Below are 16,624 nucleotides of genomic sequence, written 5' to 3' on the forward strand. Positions count from 1 at the left end.
TGTTTTGTTTTTCTTTCAAATGAGCAAATAGAGCTATAATTTACCCTCCTGAAATCCTTTTTGCACGCTCAGCGCAGCCTTTTTGCTGAATATACTGAACATATTCATGATTTCTCTTGGGCCGCTCTGTGGCGTCATCTTTTCCCTACAAGAATGCCCATACAGAGATGGGTGTAGTGGTATTTGTGGGAGAATATGTACTTTTTACAGACTAAGCTCTCAATCACAGAACAATTCAAGAACAGATCAACCCAGAAATGGGACAGTTTTGCCACTTAACCTCCTGAACTGTTTGATATTTCCACTTGAGAAGAGTGGGGAGGGAAAAAACTGAACTCCAATTTATCATAACGGCTGCAAAACTGCATGACCAACCTTGGACTCTGTGGCTAAGACACTTGGGAGTGAGGCACTTAGCCTCATCACCTTTTCAGAGTGAGGGTTTAAAAAAACTCCAGCACACGCTGACAGTTCAATTTCTGTCGAATCAACACTAAATTAGAGGAGAATAACAGCCATATAGCAGCTGTAACCTTTTCAGTAAATCTGCTGCACTTTGCAATCTTTGTGGGGGTGGGGGGTGGGGGGAGACATGGCACCAGATTTGTTGGTTTTTTGTTTGTAAGATGAGCTATGCAGAATTCAGCTTAACTTTGCTTAAACTCATGTTTGTGTGTCTGAGGAGTAAAAATCTGTTACATTTGTTTTTTTTATTTTTAATAAATTTGAGAGAATTTGAAACAAGCTTTTTTTCACTTTGAGGATTTTTGTGAAGAAAAGTGTTTTTGTTTTGTTCATTTTTCTCTTCCTCAGTAAAGACTCTTTGCAGTCTTTGCACATAAAAATGTAATTGTGGGTTCACAACATGAATCTAAAACAAGTACTGATGGCTTATTGCAAAAGCAATTAGATGCTCTGCTTGCAGCAGACTTCTGCAAAATGCACTACTTGTGTGTTACTCAGCAGAGAAGCTGGGATAGGCTGATTGCAACATAATCTGCCTTTGAACCTTTTTTAAAGCTCAGAAATTGTAATGTGTAATTAGGAATGACACTTTTGAAACAGAAGCTTCATATTTATCATACCGACACAGGCTCCTCTTTCTTCAAAGGGTTGATTCCTGTAAAAAAACAAAACGCAGACTGAAGAGTGAAAAGGTCATTGTTTCGTGTTGTGCTGTCTGCCGTGTGCATGTGTACATTATGTAAAAAGCCACACGCATCTTCCCTCATGTCTCACTGTATTGTCTGCTTGTTTCACCCCCTCCCCCCTGCTCTTCCTCTTCCTGACTCCCAAAAAGGTCCAGTGGTCTCACCTGGCTGCTCTAAAGAGCAGCAACAGCGCTGCCCCCTCTCCTCCTCCTCCGCCCGTGGTTGCCCGCTCTCAGTCCTTCAGCGAGTCCGGCGGTGTGGCCTCTAGCTTTGCACAACTCCACCTGCGCTCCCAGGACCCCCACCATCACCACCACCACCCATCGCCTGCACGCACAGATCCCCAACCCCAACCTCCCCTCCACCACCCTCAGGCTAGGCTTGAACATCAGGCCAGCAGCGAGGAGGTCCCTCCCAAGGTAAGGTGCCGGGGGACGGCTGCCTTCCCCCCCTCCTCCCACACCCAGCCTTCAAATCTCTCCTCCATCGCTCACTTCCTCTCATCCACTTTTCCGTAGCATGCTGTTCAGCCTCCTCCTGGCTGTGTGCGTCTGCCTTGCTGCGTCTAGTCTCACTTGTTAACACTTAAAACTGCTGTGAGGGCGTATTCAAATAATTCAGAGCAACTTTGAATTTCTGGGCCGACAGATTACCCCATCGCTCATATTCAAAATCATGAATGAGAAATAAAACCGCACATTCCTCTAATCTAAATCGCTCTCAGTGTGTTGTGGGGGTGTTCTCTGTTCTCTGCTCCACTGTGTTCAGCTACGCCCTAAGATTTTCTGTTTCAGTGGTCAAACTAGGACAGTTTTTAAATTCTTGGCTGATTTCCACTTCAGCTTCAAATCCCAATGTATGCTCACTGATTAGCATGAGCCTGAACCAGAGGATAAGCTCCCTTGTTTGATGACACCGTTTTCCTATTAGGTTTGTTTTTAGGAACATATTGATTTGTGATGATCATCAAATACTTGTCTCCCAGGTACCGGTGAGGACAACATCCAGGTCTCCTGTGCTGTCACGTAGAGAGTCCCCTCTGCCTTCACAGCCCAGCAATCAGGGCGGACAGAGGAACGCAGGCAGGTGGGTAAAGAGACCTCAGGCGTGTCTCACTTTTGGATTATGTGGATGTGGTCTAAGAGAGCTGCTCACATGGACGCTGTTAAAAGTTGTAAAAGCCAAAGCAGTAACCCCTCCCCTACATAGGGGTACCCCTCAGAATAGAGCGTTTCAGAAAATAAAAACAAATGGTAGAAAAGACAGATTATTAAGACATAATATTATGACTTGCTTATAATATTGCAGATTAATATTTATAAGTTGGTTATGTTTGCATATAAAATGCAAAAAATTGTTCTTTAACTTTGCGGTGATGTAAACTCCCACTAATCCAGACGTTCCCAAAGTGTGGGGCCCGTCCCCTAGGGGGGGCGCAGAGCCATTGCAGGGGGGGCGCGGCATGAAAAGGGAAAAAAACAAAACAACGCTTGGACACTGCTAGCACGGGGCGCCCACACAAATGCAAAGCAGGAGATGAAGCATCGCTGAATATGTTTCCAAACCAACTTCATTCTAAGCCAAAGACTAGAAAATATGGTGAAGCACATCTTCCCTTTGGTTTTACCTGCACAAGTGCCGAGGTAGGTCTCCCTGCAGGATTGGTTTTCCTTTTGTCGGGAGCAGCGCTGGGCTGTTTAAATCACCAAACAGTATCCCACATTCTTGATTTGTAGTTCACAAACACTTGTTGTAATGACTAACTACTCCTGACATTTTGGAGATGTTTGCTCTTTATACAGTAAAGTTACAGTGGGATACAAATAACATCAGGCTGATCCTGCCACGATTTGTTCCCCCGGTTCAAATCACAGACAAACAGCATCCAACAGTTGTTTGTTTTTGAACCCATTTTGCACAGGGATTTTTTGAAAAATGTATTGATAGCAATGTTGAATATTATTACACAGGAAAAAAAAACAACTACATGTAAAATAATTACACCGTGACGCCTCTGCCTTTCTAAATGGAGGGACAGTAACTGCGTGTATATGTAAGCGTGTAAAACCTGCAGATAGTCAGAGTAACAGTATTTCGTCTCTATCTGCCATTCTGCAATTCATCTCATGTAAACAACGTGGCGCACAGCGTGATCTGAAAAAAGGCACATACCTTTGACGTTGCATGACGAACTCTGTATTCCTCGTCCACACGTAAACGCAAAAAAGGAGTTTTAAAAAATCTCTGTTCTCGGTGATTCGAAACGCCGTTTATGTGTGGACGAAACAGCTGCGTTTTCAAAAATACCCGTGTAGGTGCGGACATAGCGTAAAAGAGTTTATTAGTTTATTTTCTTACTACCTGTAATTTATTGCAGATTACTTGTATTTGCTTAATTGTTTACTAAATGTTTGAGGTGTGAAATAAACCGCAATGGAGCAAAATATGGGTGTGTGTGTGGTTGGAGGATGTGTTCTTGCGTGCGTGCGCGTGCGCGCGAGGGGGGGCGCAAACATTTTTCTTGTAAAACAAGGGGGGCCCAGCAAAAAAAGTTTGGGAACCACTGCACTAATCCAAGTTTGACTTGAATTAGTACGATCAAAATCACAAAAATATATGTAGCGCATCCTGAAAAGCGCAGGGAGGGTAGGGACTAAATGTTAACATATCACACGATACACTGACAGTGGAGTTGGGTTTGTTCCCTCTGTGCTTGTTCTTCCTCGTCACAGTAACGTGGAGCAGCGTCCGCTGTGGGATCGAGTGGAGAAGCTGCAGTCCCGGCCAGGCAGCGGCAGCTCGTCCGGCTCCTCCAACTCCAGCTCCCAGGCCAGTCCTGGGGACCGTTTCAGGCCACGCTGTGAGTCCCCTGGTACTGTACTCGGCTACATATCACTAACCCTACCGACTGCTTATTAGCGGATTAGGATTATTACCATAATTATACAAATCTGGCTCAAATGCCATCCTCTGAGCTTGTGCTCAAATAAGTTTTGTTTTTTTGCCAATTAAAGCGCCTTTGCACATCCAGCTCTCTTCGGTCTCCCCTCACTAACGCCATTTCCTTTCATTTCCACAAAGCTTCCTCCAAATCTGAAGGATCGCCTCTCCAGCGGCCTGAAAACGTTTCCAAGAAACAGGATGAAAAGAACGTCGCCAGGCCCACTCGACCAGCTGTAAGTCCACTGTTACTCGAGTGCTGGTTAAACTTGAAAATGAATAGGTGAAAACAGTTTTTCCCACTTTGCTCTATTTTCCACTGCTCCAATTATCCAACCACCTGGTGTGGGAACCTTACGTGAATCCAATGCTTCCTGATTGTTTGGGTGGGGTGCCTTGCTTAGGGTGATGTGGTAAGCCTATTAACTGAGATTACATAATCTCACCTCTGCTATGCCTGCACCATTGCTCATGGCATTACACGATAAAGATTTAAGATAAAAGGCATTTGCTCCTTTTGTGGAGATTGGCTCACTATTTTATTTCTGCCTTTACCGTCCCCTGGCTCCACTTTTTTTTTTTTTTTTTGCTTGCTCTCAAGAAAAATGCACAAGACAAAAGGAGGGTTAACCCTGCGCCGCAGCTTCCTGCTCCTAGATTTGAATGCAACCACATTTGAATGCAAACACGCCCCTCCTGTGTTCCCTTGTACTTCTCAGAATGGCTCGCGATCACCTGTTTGTGTTTGTGGATAAACTGTGGCTTTCAAGCACGGAAGTACCCCCCCCCCCTTCTTTTTCTTGCTCTTTTTACAAGCTTATGCGACTATATTATGACAAAGGGGCGAGGGAAAATGAAGAGGACAATCATGTTAAGGAGGACGAGGTGAAACACTCATTTAGGCCACAGAAAGAGGCTCTTAGTAATCTGACATTCCCCCATACAACATGCTGCTTACTTCACCGTTTCCTAGAGGTCAGACTAAATGAAGGTTGTTTAAAAGATGGAAAAAGACGGTACAGGTTTGTACCCATAAGTGAAAGAGACGAAGTAGAAACATAAACAGTTCCTTGAACCGAGCAGGGATTCAGATTTCAGACTTTCTACAGTACGATATCCTGTTGTGCCTTTTTATTTAAAGTGGACCCAGTCTGCTCATTTCAGACTCAATATTTGTAGTCTTGAAGTCTGCCAGTGTAGCTTTGTACTTTTAGCTGTTCTCCCTTTTAAAGCCAGCTTTCTTCTGATTGGCTGCTCCTCCCTAAGCAGGATGTTTGAACAGTAGGTGGGTGGAGCTTCTGTGTGCCTTAGATGAAGATAATGGGTGGGGGGGAGGGTATCTGTGCACCCTATGACATCATTCAGCCAAAAGGCACAATAGGTCCACTTTGTGTGCTCAGTCTATCATATTGATGCGTTGTCTGGGCAACCTCTGTTATGGAGGGAGTTTTTAAACTTGTCCTCTTTGGTGCAGTTTCTTTTTGTGCTGAAAAATCTAAGCCAACTAAAAACTCATTAGTATGAACCAAACAGGGCCACCCAGAAATGGGACCGCCTTAGTGGTCTTGGCGCCGTTGCTTCAGGCCGAATGCAACTTGCACCAAAGGACCTGAGCTCGCAGGTTGACCTGTCAGCACGTCTAAAACCTTTGCTGCTGCTTTCAGGACCTGACAGCGCTCGCCAAGGAGCTGCGCGCAGTCGACGATGTGCGACCTCCTCACAAGGTCACAGACTACTCCTCCTCCAGTGACGAGTCGGGCACGACCGACGAGGAGGACGAGGAAGAGGTGGACCAGGAGGCAGGAGAAGAGTCCACCTCAGGGGCCGAGGACTCCAAAGCTGGGTAATACACCTGATGCCTCTGTTATTAATTTAGTATTTTGTGTTGAAGTATAAAGCACTGCGTGATATATGTGTATATGTATATATTTGTTGTCTGATAATGTTCAAACATGTTGAGCTGCACTTAAATACCAATCAGTGCTGCATGGCTTATCTGCACGACTGCTGGTTTAACTCTGGTCTGGTTATGGGACATCAGATATCCCCATGGCTTCCGCAGGAGAGTGAGTAACGGCGAGACGGAGTCTGCTAAAACCATGCTGGTCGAAGACTCGGAAAGCGATCAGGCAACCACACCCTCCAAGGATGGCACACTGGTCATCAGACAGGTAAGAAGGACGAGCCGGGGGTGCCTAATTTTAACCGATTGGTGGTGCTGATTAGAAATGTAGTTTAAAATTTTCTCTGTCCAGCGTAAGTGTTGTTTTAACTACTCATTCTCCGCAATTTCTTCGTTGTTCCTGCATATGATCATGCCATTTCATAGGCGTTCACATTTGAAGATGAATAATCTTAATATGTCAGGTTGCTACACCAAGCAGCAGGCTAGCAGCCAGACACACAGCTCCACCTTCTTTCCCACCTGCTTGCTTGAGCCCAAGTGTGCCTGTTCTTGCTTCCAGAGCACAGCTGACATAAAGCGGTTGGTCACTCTCTCATCTTCCTCCCCTTCCTCGGCTGGCCACGGCCAACCCCAGCCCCCTGGTCGCGGCCCGCTAGAGAAAAACGGCTTTCCGGGCCACATACACCACCTACCAGACCTTATCCAGCAGAGCCATCATTCCACTTCCTCTTCCACAACCATCCCTTCCTTCTCCTCCTCCTCCTCCTCTTCCACCACCACTACCTCTTCCTCCTTACCCTCATCATCTAGCCATGCCAGTCCTGCAGTATCCCCACAGATCTCTTTGGACGAGCTCACTGCCATAGAGGTATGTCGCCATCACACAACTAAGGGCAAACAGCTGAGGAGTGGGCAGTAGAAAGAATGTGCAGACTTTTTGTATAGCTTTAAAAAATGGTATCAGGTTTATTGTGACGGCTATAAAATGCAAACCTCCATCTCAGTCTGTACACGTCAGCTGTCCATTCCTGGGTTGCCTGCCCTGCATCCTCTCCTCCTCCATGTCCTGCTGGCTTCACACTTCCGCTTCTCTGCTCACTCTTCACTCGGCTGGTTTGAATCTTCTGAGCTGCTGCAACCTCCTTTCCCCTCCCGCACCTCACTGCATTACACTGTGCTAACACTGGCGCCTCCTTGTGGCACAACGTGCTCACAACACGCAGGAAACTAAAGCCCGAGCTTCTTGGATTTGTATGAATATTTCTAAGATAAATGTCCCATTTATAGAGCAGCACTACCTTGCAAACAACATGCGTCTTGGGTGGTGGAGTATCCTTGTGTGTCTGTGCTTCATTAAGAGCAGCTTTTTTTCTTCCCCTCTCTAACAGTTCACAGCAGCCTGTGTTTGGATCACTTAATGTTTCCTTCAACACATTTTTTTCTTCTTGTTGCACATGTTGTTTGTCCTCTCTGACATATTTTGTGCCTTCACTAACATCAAAACAATTAACATAACTGCACTTTTTCGTTTGCTTTTTTTTCCGGGGTGGGTGGTGGGGGGACTTTGTTCCCAGTTGTGCTGTAAAAATGCGGTTTTGAAGGCATTTAAGCTGGATGTTGTTTAATGAGACCCCAGAGGTAGAGCTATAACTCATAAGCTCAAACCTGAGGGGCCTCTGCTGCCGTTTAAATAAACAGTCGTTCTTAGGAATTACAAATCACTGTAACAAATCAAGTTTGATTCATGTTTCAGCTCGGTGCTTTTTAAGTTATTTTATTGGGAATGTTTTGAGCTCCAGGTTTTCTAAATATCCGATATCTCCACCAGTCGCAGTCGGAGAGCAACTCCATGTCCAAACACAAGTCCTCCTCCTCGTTCACTCCCTTCATCGACCCGCGTCTGCTGCAGATATCTCCATCCAGCGGGAGCTCCCTCAACAACATGGGTAAGTCTGGATATACAGCCCACTGCAAAAATGCTTCTTCAACACTAATTCCTCTCTGTTATCTGCAAAGTTAATGTGCACTGCCTCTGCTTTCCCTTTCCAGCTGGATTTGGGCAAGACGGGCGCCTGTCAGATCAGCTGCGGTCCGACCCATCCCGTAAAGGCTCAGTGGTTAACGTCAACCCGGTCAACACTCGTCCACCGAGCGACACCCCGGAGATTCGCAAGTACAAGAAGAGGTTCAACTCTGAGATCCTGTGTGCGGCACTCTGGGGTGAGTGAACTTCAAAAATATGGAGTTACTGTGATGCCCCACAGATGGATGAAAACCTATCAGCAGTGACGTATGTTTGTGCTTGTTGCTCCTCCAGGAGTAAATCTGCTGGTGGGAACAGAGAGCGGTCTGATGCTGCTGGACCGAAGCGGTCAGGGAAAGGTCTACCCTCTGATCAACCGTCGACGCATCCAGCAGATGGACGTCCTAGAGGGACTCAACGTCCTCGTGACCATATCAGGTAGAGCACACGTGCCAACCAGAAAGTCTCGATTCAGATTCATTTTTAGTCAGTAAAGTTTGGGATAGATGGATTTTTTTTTTTTGTTTCCTCCCTCCTGCAGGCAAAAAGAACAAGCTGCGAGTGTATTACCTGTCATGGCTTCGAAACAAGATTTTGCACAATGACCCTGAGGTGGAGAAGAAGCAGGGGTGGGTCAATGTGGGCGACCTGGAGGGCTGTGTCCACTACAAAGTTGGTACGTTTCCTAAAGCTCAGATGTACGGGAAAAAGGAAATGGTGCCTTGAAGGGAGAGGGGGCATAAAAGGGCTTAAAGCTGAACAGCTTGGAGCTCAGAGGTTGCTCTAAGGCCCAGTATAAGATAAATAAGGCTTATTTTGAATTTTGAATCATGCAAAGCTGCTCTAGCAGAGTCCAAGAATTAAAAAAATAAAAAAAATATCCACCATAGGAGCCATCACCCATGATTAACTCACCACCTACTTGTTATTCCAGTGAAGTACGAGAGAATTAAATTCTTGGTGCTGGCTTTGAAGAACTCTGTGGAGGTCTACGCATGGGCGCCCAAACCTTATCACAAGTTCATGGCCTTTAAGGTAAGCATGTTCTCTAACAGGTGTCATTCTACCTGCAGGTGGCTGACTGCTTTCAGGCTGACTTTCTTCTGACTTTTTTCTTTAGTCTTTTGGTGACCTGGTGCACAAACCTCTGCTGGTTGACTTGACGGTGGAGGAAGGTCAGAGGTTAAAGGTCATCTACGGTTCCTGTTCAGGCTTCCACGCTGTGGATGTGGACTCTGGTGCCGTCTACGACATCTACCTGCCCACACATGTATGTGCGAACTGATGCAGACTGATTACGTCTTGTGTTTTGCATTTTCTAAATTTGAATTCATTTTTATTTCCACAATGCCAAATCATAACAGTCGCCTCAACTTTATATTATAAGGTAAAGACCTACAATAATGGAGAGAGAACTCCACAATTAAACGACCCCCTATGTGACAGTGCAAAGGACAAACTCGAGCAGAGCCAGGCTCAGTGAGGGGCGGCTATCTGCTGCGACTGGCGGTGACGGGACTTTTTAAAATCTCTTACCTTTTCCTCCATTTCCTCCTCAGATCCAAACCAATATTCAGTGCCACGCCATCATCATCTTGCCCAACACTGATGGGATTGAGCTGCTGGTGTGTTACGAGGACGAGGGCGTCTACGTCAACACCTACGGACGCATCACCAAGGATGTGGTGCTGCAGTGGGGAGAAATGCCAACTTCAGTGGGTAAGTGAAAAGCAGATATTTCTCATCATGATGCCAGAGGTCAGAAAAATCTGAATCGCACTCTGGTATGCACAAAAACAACCGCACCGAGACCCTTTGCAGGAGGTGGTCTCAGTGTGGTTCCAAACAAACTGTATTTACGGTGTGAACGTGATACGAGCCCACTCAGAACATGTTACAAGGGCTAAAAAATATCCCATAGCAACTTATGCTTTGTATTCTCAGTGCAGGTAGCTACTATAGATGCGCAAAGGTCTATACGGGCTAGCAACTAGCCAAGAAATGATTGTAAACTCTGTTTTCTCACACAGCACCTTCTTCCTGTATTTACTTTTCTTGCTCCCACCCCAGATACGTCTGGCCAGTGAGCGGACAGACATTCTCATGTGGCTTGCAGTGAAACATTTTGGATTTTTCTGTGTGAAAACAAACCAAACCACAAGGAAAAGCTACAAGTTTACAAACTTATCAGCTGATTTGGACCAGAGTAAAAAAATCTGTAGGTGTGAAAACGCCCTGAGTGAAGAGGGTCTGCAGCACCAAAAAGTCCTGTGTTCAGAGACTTCTGGTTATTTTACTGGGAGAAGTGATCTCCCAACTCTAAAAGCAATGGTGCAAATGATGCTGGCAACTTCAGTGTGCAGCAGAGTGAAGGTTCAACCTTCAGAATAAAACAATCAGATGTGAAAAGCCCAGCAGCAGCTTCACTTGATGGATTCGATTACACTCCAACAGCAGTCGAGGTTTCACTTGATTTTAGACACTTTTGTTTAATAGCTTCTTTTTTTATCAATATGTAAAAGTATTACATTTGTCATTAGAAGTATTCACAAGTATTTTTTTTAACAGCTACTTACCCTCCTTTCCCCCTTTCTGTGCTTGTGCAGCCTACATTAGGTCAAACCAGATCATGGGCTGGGGTGAGAAGGCTATAGAGATCCGCTCAGTGGAGACGGGCCACCTTGACGGAGTCTTCATGCACAAGAGAGCCCAGAGACTCAAGTTCCTTTGTGAGAGGAATGACAAGGTGAAAACATCCTTCCTTTCTTCATCCCTCCTGTTTCTCTCTATACAGTGGAGATAAATGTGAACACACCCCTAATAATATGTCAGGCTTTTGTTGTTGAAAACACAATACTGCAATAAATCATTTCAAAACTTTTCCACCTTAAATGTCACCAATAACCTGTAAAATTCAACTGGCTACATAAGTGCACACCCTTTAACTGATACTGCTGAAGAACCTTTAATCACAGCATTCAGTCTTAACTTGGTAATATTTGCCCTTTCTCCCATGCAAAAGTGCTCAACACTCAAGGCGCTTAATATGGTGAGGTATTAGCCCTGCAATAATACAGAGAAACCCCAACAATCAGGTGATCTCCTGTGAGCAAACACTTGGTGACAGTGGGAGGGAAAAACACTCTTAACGGTTCCAGTCTCAGGGAGGGGGGCCTGTCACTACCCGATCCGTACCGGAAACCCGATCGGTACCCCGCATGCGCGAAAGGTGTCTACTTCCGGTTGAAGCATTTTACGATATTTACGGGTTAGAGTATCTGTTAAGATGTTAAGAATAATAAGTATCTCTTAAAATGTTTCCGATAATGAAACATTTAATATAATGTAGACAAAAACAAAAAAAATAAAAAGATAGTGACGAATCAGGGCTCCCCGATCCTTACTGCGCATGTGCAGGGGTTTTCTTCTTCTTCTATTCGTTTAATGGCCGTTTACACCCCAGTGTTCGAGGATACTGCCACCTGCTGACCGAGCGAATGAACCCTATTGTAAACTGAATTAGCGTCATTACAAACGTGTGTTAAATTTGATTTAGTGATAGTCGAGTGTGTTTATGCTTGTCTGTGTGGAGAGGATTGTTGGAATAGTGATGATGATGTCCGCTATCACTGTTAATTGCCAGTAAACACTTCATCTGACTGCTGAATCATCACGTGACATATTACAAACTCTGTATTATTAACTCTGTAATAAGGCGCCATTCTTCTTATTTTACGGCGCTGTTGTTCAATCGGGGAATGCTCTCTGTTGAGGAGAAAAGCATAAATTTGTTTGTATATGGATTATCCATAGTTTAAATGTCCCGGTAGTCGAAAAGGAGGCAGAGATGTTGAGAAATGCTAGGAGCTAACTGGGCGCTAACCGTATCATTCAAATATATTGAATGTCGCAATGTTGGCAAAGAGAGGAAGTGACGTAAGATTTGCGCATGCGGGGTACCGATCGGGTTTCCGGTACGGATTGGGTAGCGACAGGGCCATCTTCCATGACCAGTTGGAGATGAGGGGAGGGAAACGGTGAGGGAATATCTTGTTCATCGCCCTCTTCAGGTCACCTCATAGATTTCTTTAATATTTTATTTTAACATCTACTCTACTATTACTAATCTACTGTTGGTAGCCTGGCACGACCACCAAACACCTTTTCACTCAGTGTATTCTTTCAATTTCAGGTCTTCTTTGCCTCTGTGCGTCCCGGAGGTGCCAGCCAAGTATATTTCATGACCCTGGGACGCACATCCCTCATGAGCTGGTAGAGACGTGCCGCGCCGTCAGCCGATATGACAACCATTACCTAAGCAGCGACCAACAGATGACTATTGCGACTACGACCGACGAAGACGTTTTAAAGCCCAAGCTGGAGAAGCATTTTCTGAGGAGGCGGCTTCCATTTCTCATGTCCTCGGGCAGCCAAACAACGGATTAGACTGTAATCATGAACAGAAGCTAGGGGTGGATATGTATTTAGAGGCGCCTGCAGGTTTTTCTTCCCCCCGCCAACCCCGGCCTTGTTGCCTGACCTTCGAGCCGATCCCCATTCTCTCCTCTCCCACTGAGGGACGCGGGATCTGTTGCCTGTTGACGGTATATCTTTATGTCATAGTAAAACTTTGCATCTTGTAAGTGTATGACAAAATGTGTTTGTCCAGGGGGAGGGGGCAGAACGCTAAACACAGCCGTCACCGTATCAGAGAAGACTGTGTGTTTGTGTGTGTTGCCACAGCTTGAAGGTGTAGCTGTGTTTAATCCCGGTCCTGTCAGGTGTGTGACTACAACACGACGACTACACTTAGTTCCACAGATTGAACGGTGCTTGACATGTAAATCTTCTTCGTCTTCACTTTTTTTCTCTTCCTTAACCTCCTGAAAGTGAAGATTTTTTTTAAGGGACCTCCTCGACGCATCCATTAAATACAGGGTACTGGATATGTTGGAGTTTGTGCATACTAACGTCGGACTCGCGCAGGTTTTTCAAGAACAGCTTTATCACGCCTCCTCTTGTGCTGTAGCTCATGTTGGACAAAAGTAGCCCTTTTTATGACGGCATGTTGCTTTGGTGTTATTAACTAAGGTAGTCCCAGTTTTTGATTTTTAAACACACTGTATATTTTATGTGACTTGCTGCGCATAAATAAGGAATGCAGAAATACACACAAATGAGTTTTAAAGGAAGAATCCACTATTTATCATCAAGAGCCTGATCTTTTTTTTTGTTTTGTTTTTTTCCTTCAGGGGCTTTTATTTTGTAATGAAATCCTGGCTTTTCCTTTTAATCTGTCTCCTTTGCAGAACCTGTCGTTCTACTGGAAATATACAAACACACACCAACAAAATAGACCCAGAAATGTGAGGTTTCAATACAAATAGTTGTTTTGTTTGTTTTTTAAGGTGGATTTTTCTTTTAAGATCAGTTGTAAGTAGGGCTAGCATAAACTGTGAATTAGCAGGTTGCCATTAAGGTAGCATGGAGACCAGTGGGCAGAATGAGGGCAGCATGTATAGATCTCACTTAGAGGAAAGGAGGGAGAGTCAGCTGATTGTCCTCCACCTGCACTGTTGTGACATTTTCACATCTACAATCATCTGCGTTCTGAAGGAGACTTCAACTTAATGTTGCCTTAGAGGAGTTTCCAGCAATTTAAACAAAAAAAACAAAAAAAAAAAACAACTAAAATCCACTACTTCAAAAGTGAAGACATTTAGATTTTAGGGTAGGAACACTTTAGTCTGAAGCAGCCGTGTGACTCAATGTTGGACCTCATTAATTTTTATGTTCCTTCTGTTTTTTCTTAACGCCTTCAGACATGCCACATCCAATCTGGATTAAAGAGACGCGCTACTTTAACCGAGCTCCCATAAAATCATTTTTATTTCGTGCTCTTTCTTCCCATCTCATCGTCGGAAACCCGAACGACAAGGCGAGACGTGTTTGTCACTTCACATGAGACAGTCTCATCCTGCAGCTGTGCTTCTGTGTGAATGACAGAGCTTCATAATAGGACTCTTTAAAGGGCGGTGCCTTCGCTGTCTTTAGGGGGAGACCCGCTGTGAGGTGCAGAAGTCGCTTTCAGTCTTGTCGTTTGTGTAGAAAGAAAGAAGGCAAAAACATAAATGAATGAATCACATGTTCTGATAGTGTGAAAAACCGCTCCAGACAGCCAAAACCATGTGGCATACTTTTGTGTTTTTAAACTCTGGCTTAGTTTTTATTAGTGTTGTTTCCAATCATGTGTAACCCTTCAGATAAATATGCGACTGCAGTGGTTTTATTTTAAATGCACACCTTTATGTTCAAAATGTTTACAGAAGCAGTTGTTTTGTTAAACCGACGTGCATCGATATGAATATTTATGGTTTCTCCCGCTCCACTGCTCCTCTTTTGTATTTTGTATTATCCCCTTTTTTTTTTTTTTTTTTTTTGTACTTTCATTTAGCTGTTTGTGTACAGGATTAATCAACTTTTGCTCACTTTATGAATAACCCAAGCCCAGAGTGTCAATTTCACTGATTTCCTTTACATCCTCCTTAGTGCACTGTGTGCGTGAGTGTGTGCGCTCCTGGCTGTGTGGCAGCACGGATCTAATGTTTTCTACCTGCCAGGTGACACGTCCCCCCCGGATGTCTCTCTACCATGCCTCTAATTTATGTCCTCTCTGTGTGTACTATGGGAATTACTGTATTTTCTTGAAGGTTTTTTTTTTTTTTTTCTTTCATTGAATAAAATCAAAAGGAATTTACAGTGCTGCGTCATTCTTTGTAACATAATCTGTAAATATTATTTACTGCTGCATCAACAAATTGAAAATAAAATAAAAAGGAGACGGAAGTTTAAGAAATGCTGCTGCTCTTTCTGGGCCTGCGCTTGTTTAAGGTGGGACTAAATGGGCGGGAATTAGAAATGACACTCTACATTTCAAGCTACAGAGGAGGCTTGCCTGGCTTCTCTGCATCCGTTGATTTTTAAAATGGTGCACGTGTGACTGTCAGAAGCCACATAACTGAATAATATATGAAGCTTCATATGCAATAACTTTTTTGTGGGACGTCATCAGACTCTCACGTTGTTGTGGATGAATTTTGACAGCCTCTGAGGTTTTAAGGTCCTGCTACAGCTTTTCAGTCAGGCTGAGGTCTGGACTTTGGACCACTGCAATAGTTTGATTCTCTTGTTTTTCTGCCGTTCTGTTGTAGCATTACTGCTGTGCTTGGGGATCATTGTCCTGTTGCATGGCTACATTTTGGACATGCTCTTAGCTGTCGGATAAATGCCCACATTTTGGTACACAGAAAAGTTCATAGTCAACTCAGTGACTGCAAGGTGCCCAGGTCGTGCGGCTGTAAAACAAGCCCAAATGATCACCCCTCCACCACCGTGCCTGAGGAACTTATGCTGGTATGGTTTGTTTTATTTTAATAGCCAAATATCTCCACTTTGGTCTCATATTTCCAGTGCTTTCTCCTCTCAACCCTTCCAAAAACCCCTTTTTATGATGTATGCTTCGAACAGTCAAGCAAATATACACTAAAACAAATGATCCTAAAGTTGATTTCCAGCTTTTTCCTTACACAGAGGTTTCTTCAGCTTCTGTCAATCATCTGATGATATGTACTGCGGATAGTGAGATATTCAAAATCATTACTTTACATTGGCAAACATCATTCTGAAACAGTTTCAGAATTTGAAAAATGTTTTGTATAATGAACATCTGCCCATTTTTACTTGTGAGAAACTGCCTCTCTAAGAAGCTCTTTTTACACCTCCTGTTGCTCCTCTTCAGTACCACTTACTATTCCAGCTTTTTGTTGCCTCATTCCAACTTTTTACAGATGTTGTGCTGCCACCGAATGCAAAATATTTCTCATTTCAAACATTTTGTGTTTTCTATGTTCCATTGTGAATAAAATACAGACTCGTGGGGTTTCCAAATGGGTGCATTTTCTTTTTATCCACATTTCACACAGCCTGATAGCTTTTTGGAACTGGGGTTCCAGATTTACTCGAGTACTTTACTATAGTACTTGCACCTTATTATTGTCTACTTAAAACACTGCATTTTGCACTTCGCAGAATTTAAAAAAAAAGTTTAAGTGCATGTTATCAAGCAGATTTTAAACGCACATTAATGTTTGAAGGGAGGAAAATAGGACTTGCTAATAATACACGTTTACCGCAAGATGGCGCCGGTGCACACCTCACCGCCCATCGATGATCGCGCCGCACACAGGTACCATTAGCGCAATAATTTTAGTAAAGCGAGCCTCAACACTTTTGGTACAGTTTCCTGTTTAGCCTAAAATTATCATAATTGTTGTTTTTATTAATTGTATGATTTTATTTTACGTTAAGAGAGGTTAAAATCTTCAAACGCGGCTGGTTTTCAGTTTGAATTGTATGCTATGTTGAGGGTCTTGAGGTAAGTTAGTTGCTAACAAAACGTAGGGTTTGTTGTTATATCTTATACCAGACAAACATAAGACAGAAGAAAAGTACACAAGTGTTGGTATAAGAAATTCTGCTTGTCTTTCTTCCCCTTGAACAGGCGGTTGGGTGGTTTGCTTTTATTTTGAAAGAGCGGCAGAGCGG

The 16,624-nt window shown here is 44.0% G+C and overlaps 1 protein-coding gene across 14 annotated transcripts in view; it reads left to right on the forward strand.

Annotated features, from left to right (window-relative positions):
• The window catches only part of LOC146492130 (mitogen-activated protein kinase kinase kinase kinase 4-like), a 38,943-nt gene extending 24,113 nt beyond the window's left edge, over positions 1-14,830 (forward strand). For 2 of the 14 annotated variants that reach the window (XM_085151852.1, XM_085151839.1), the window contains 16 exons: positions 1,301-1,570; positions 2,137-2,237; positions 3,884-4,023; positions 4,233-4,327; positions 5,756-5,934; positions 6,133-6,262; positions 6,557-6,865; positions 7,826-7,943; positions 8,047-8,217; positions 8,315-8,458; positions 8,562-8,696; positions 8,955-9,055; positions 9,141-9,290; positions 9,580-9,739; positions 10,627-10,766; positions 12,213-14,830. In XM_085151852.1, coding sequence (XP_085007978.1) covers positions 1,301-1,570; positions 2,137-2,237; positions 3,884-4,023; positions 4,233-4,327; positions 5,756-5,934; positions 6,133-6,262; positions 6,557-6,865; positions 7,826-7,943; positions 8,047-8,217; positions 8,315-8,458; positions 8,562-8,696; positions 8,955-9,055; positions 9,141-9,290; positions 9,580-9,739; positions 10,627-10,766; positions 12,213-12,296 — 2,427 coding nt within the window. In that variant the 3' untranslated portion in view covers positions 12,297-14,830. The remainder of the gene's footprint in view (positions 1-1,300; positions 1,571-2,136; positions 2,238-3,883; positions 4,024-4,232; positions 4,328-5,755; positions 5,935-6,132; positions 6,263-6,556; positions 6,866-7,825; positions 7,944-8,046; positions 8,218-8,314; positions 8,459-8,561; positions 8,697-8,954; positions 9,056-9,140; positions 9,291-9,579; positions 9,740-10,626; positions 10,767-12,212) is intronic. The other 12 variants (XM_085151853.1, XM_085151842.1, XM_085151844.1 and 9 more) reach the window with 10 other exon arrangements.
• Positions 14,831-16,624: the final 1,794 nt, after the last annotated feature.

This window comes from Neolamprologus multifasciatus, chromosome 23 (genome assembly GCF_963576455.1).
Source record: "Neolamprologus multifasciatus chromosome 23, fNeoMul1.2, whole genome shotgun sequence".
Taxonomy (NCBI): Eukaryota; Metazoa; Chordata; class Actinopteri; order Cichliformes; family Cichlidae; genus Neolamprologus; species Neolamprologus multifasciatus.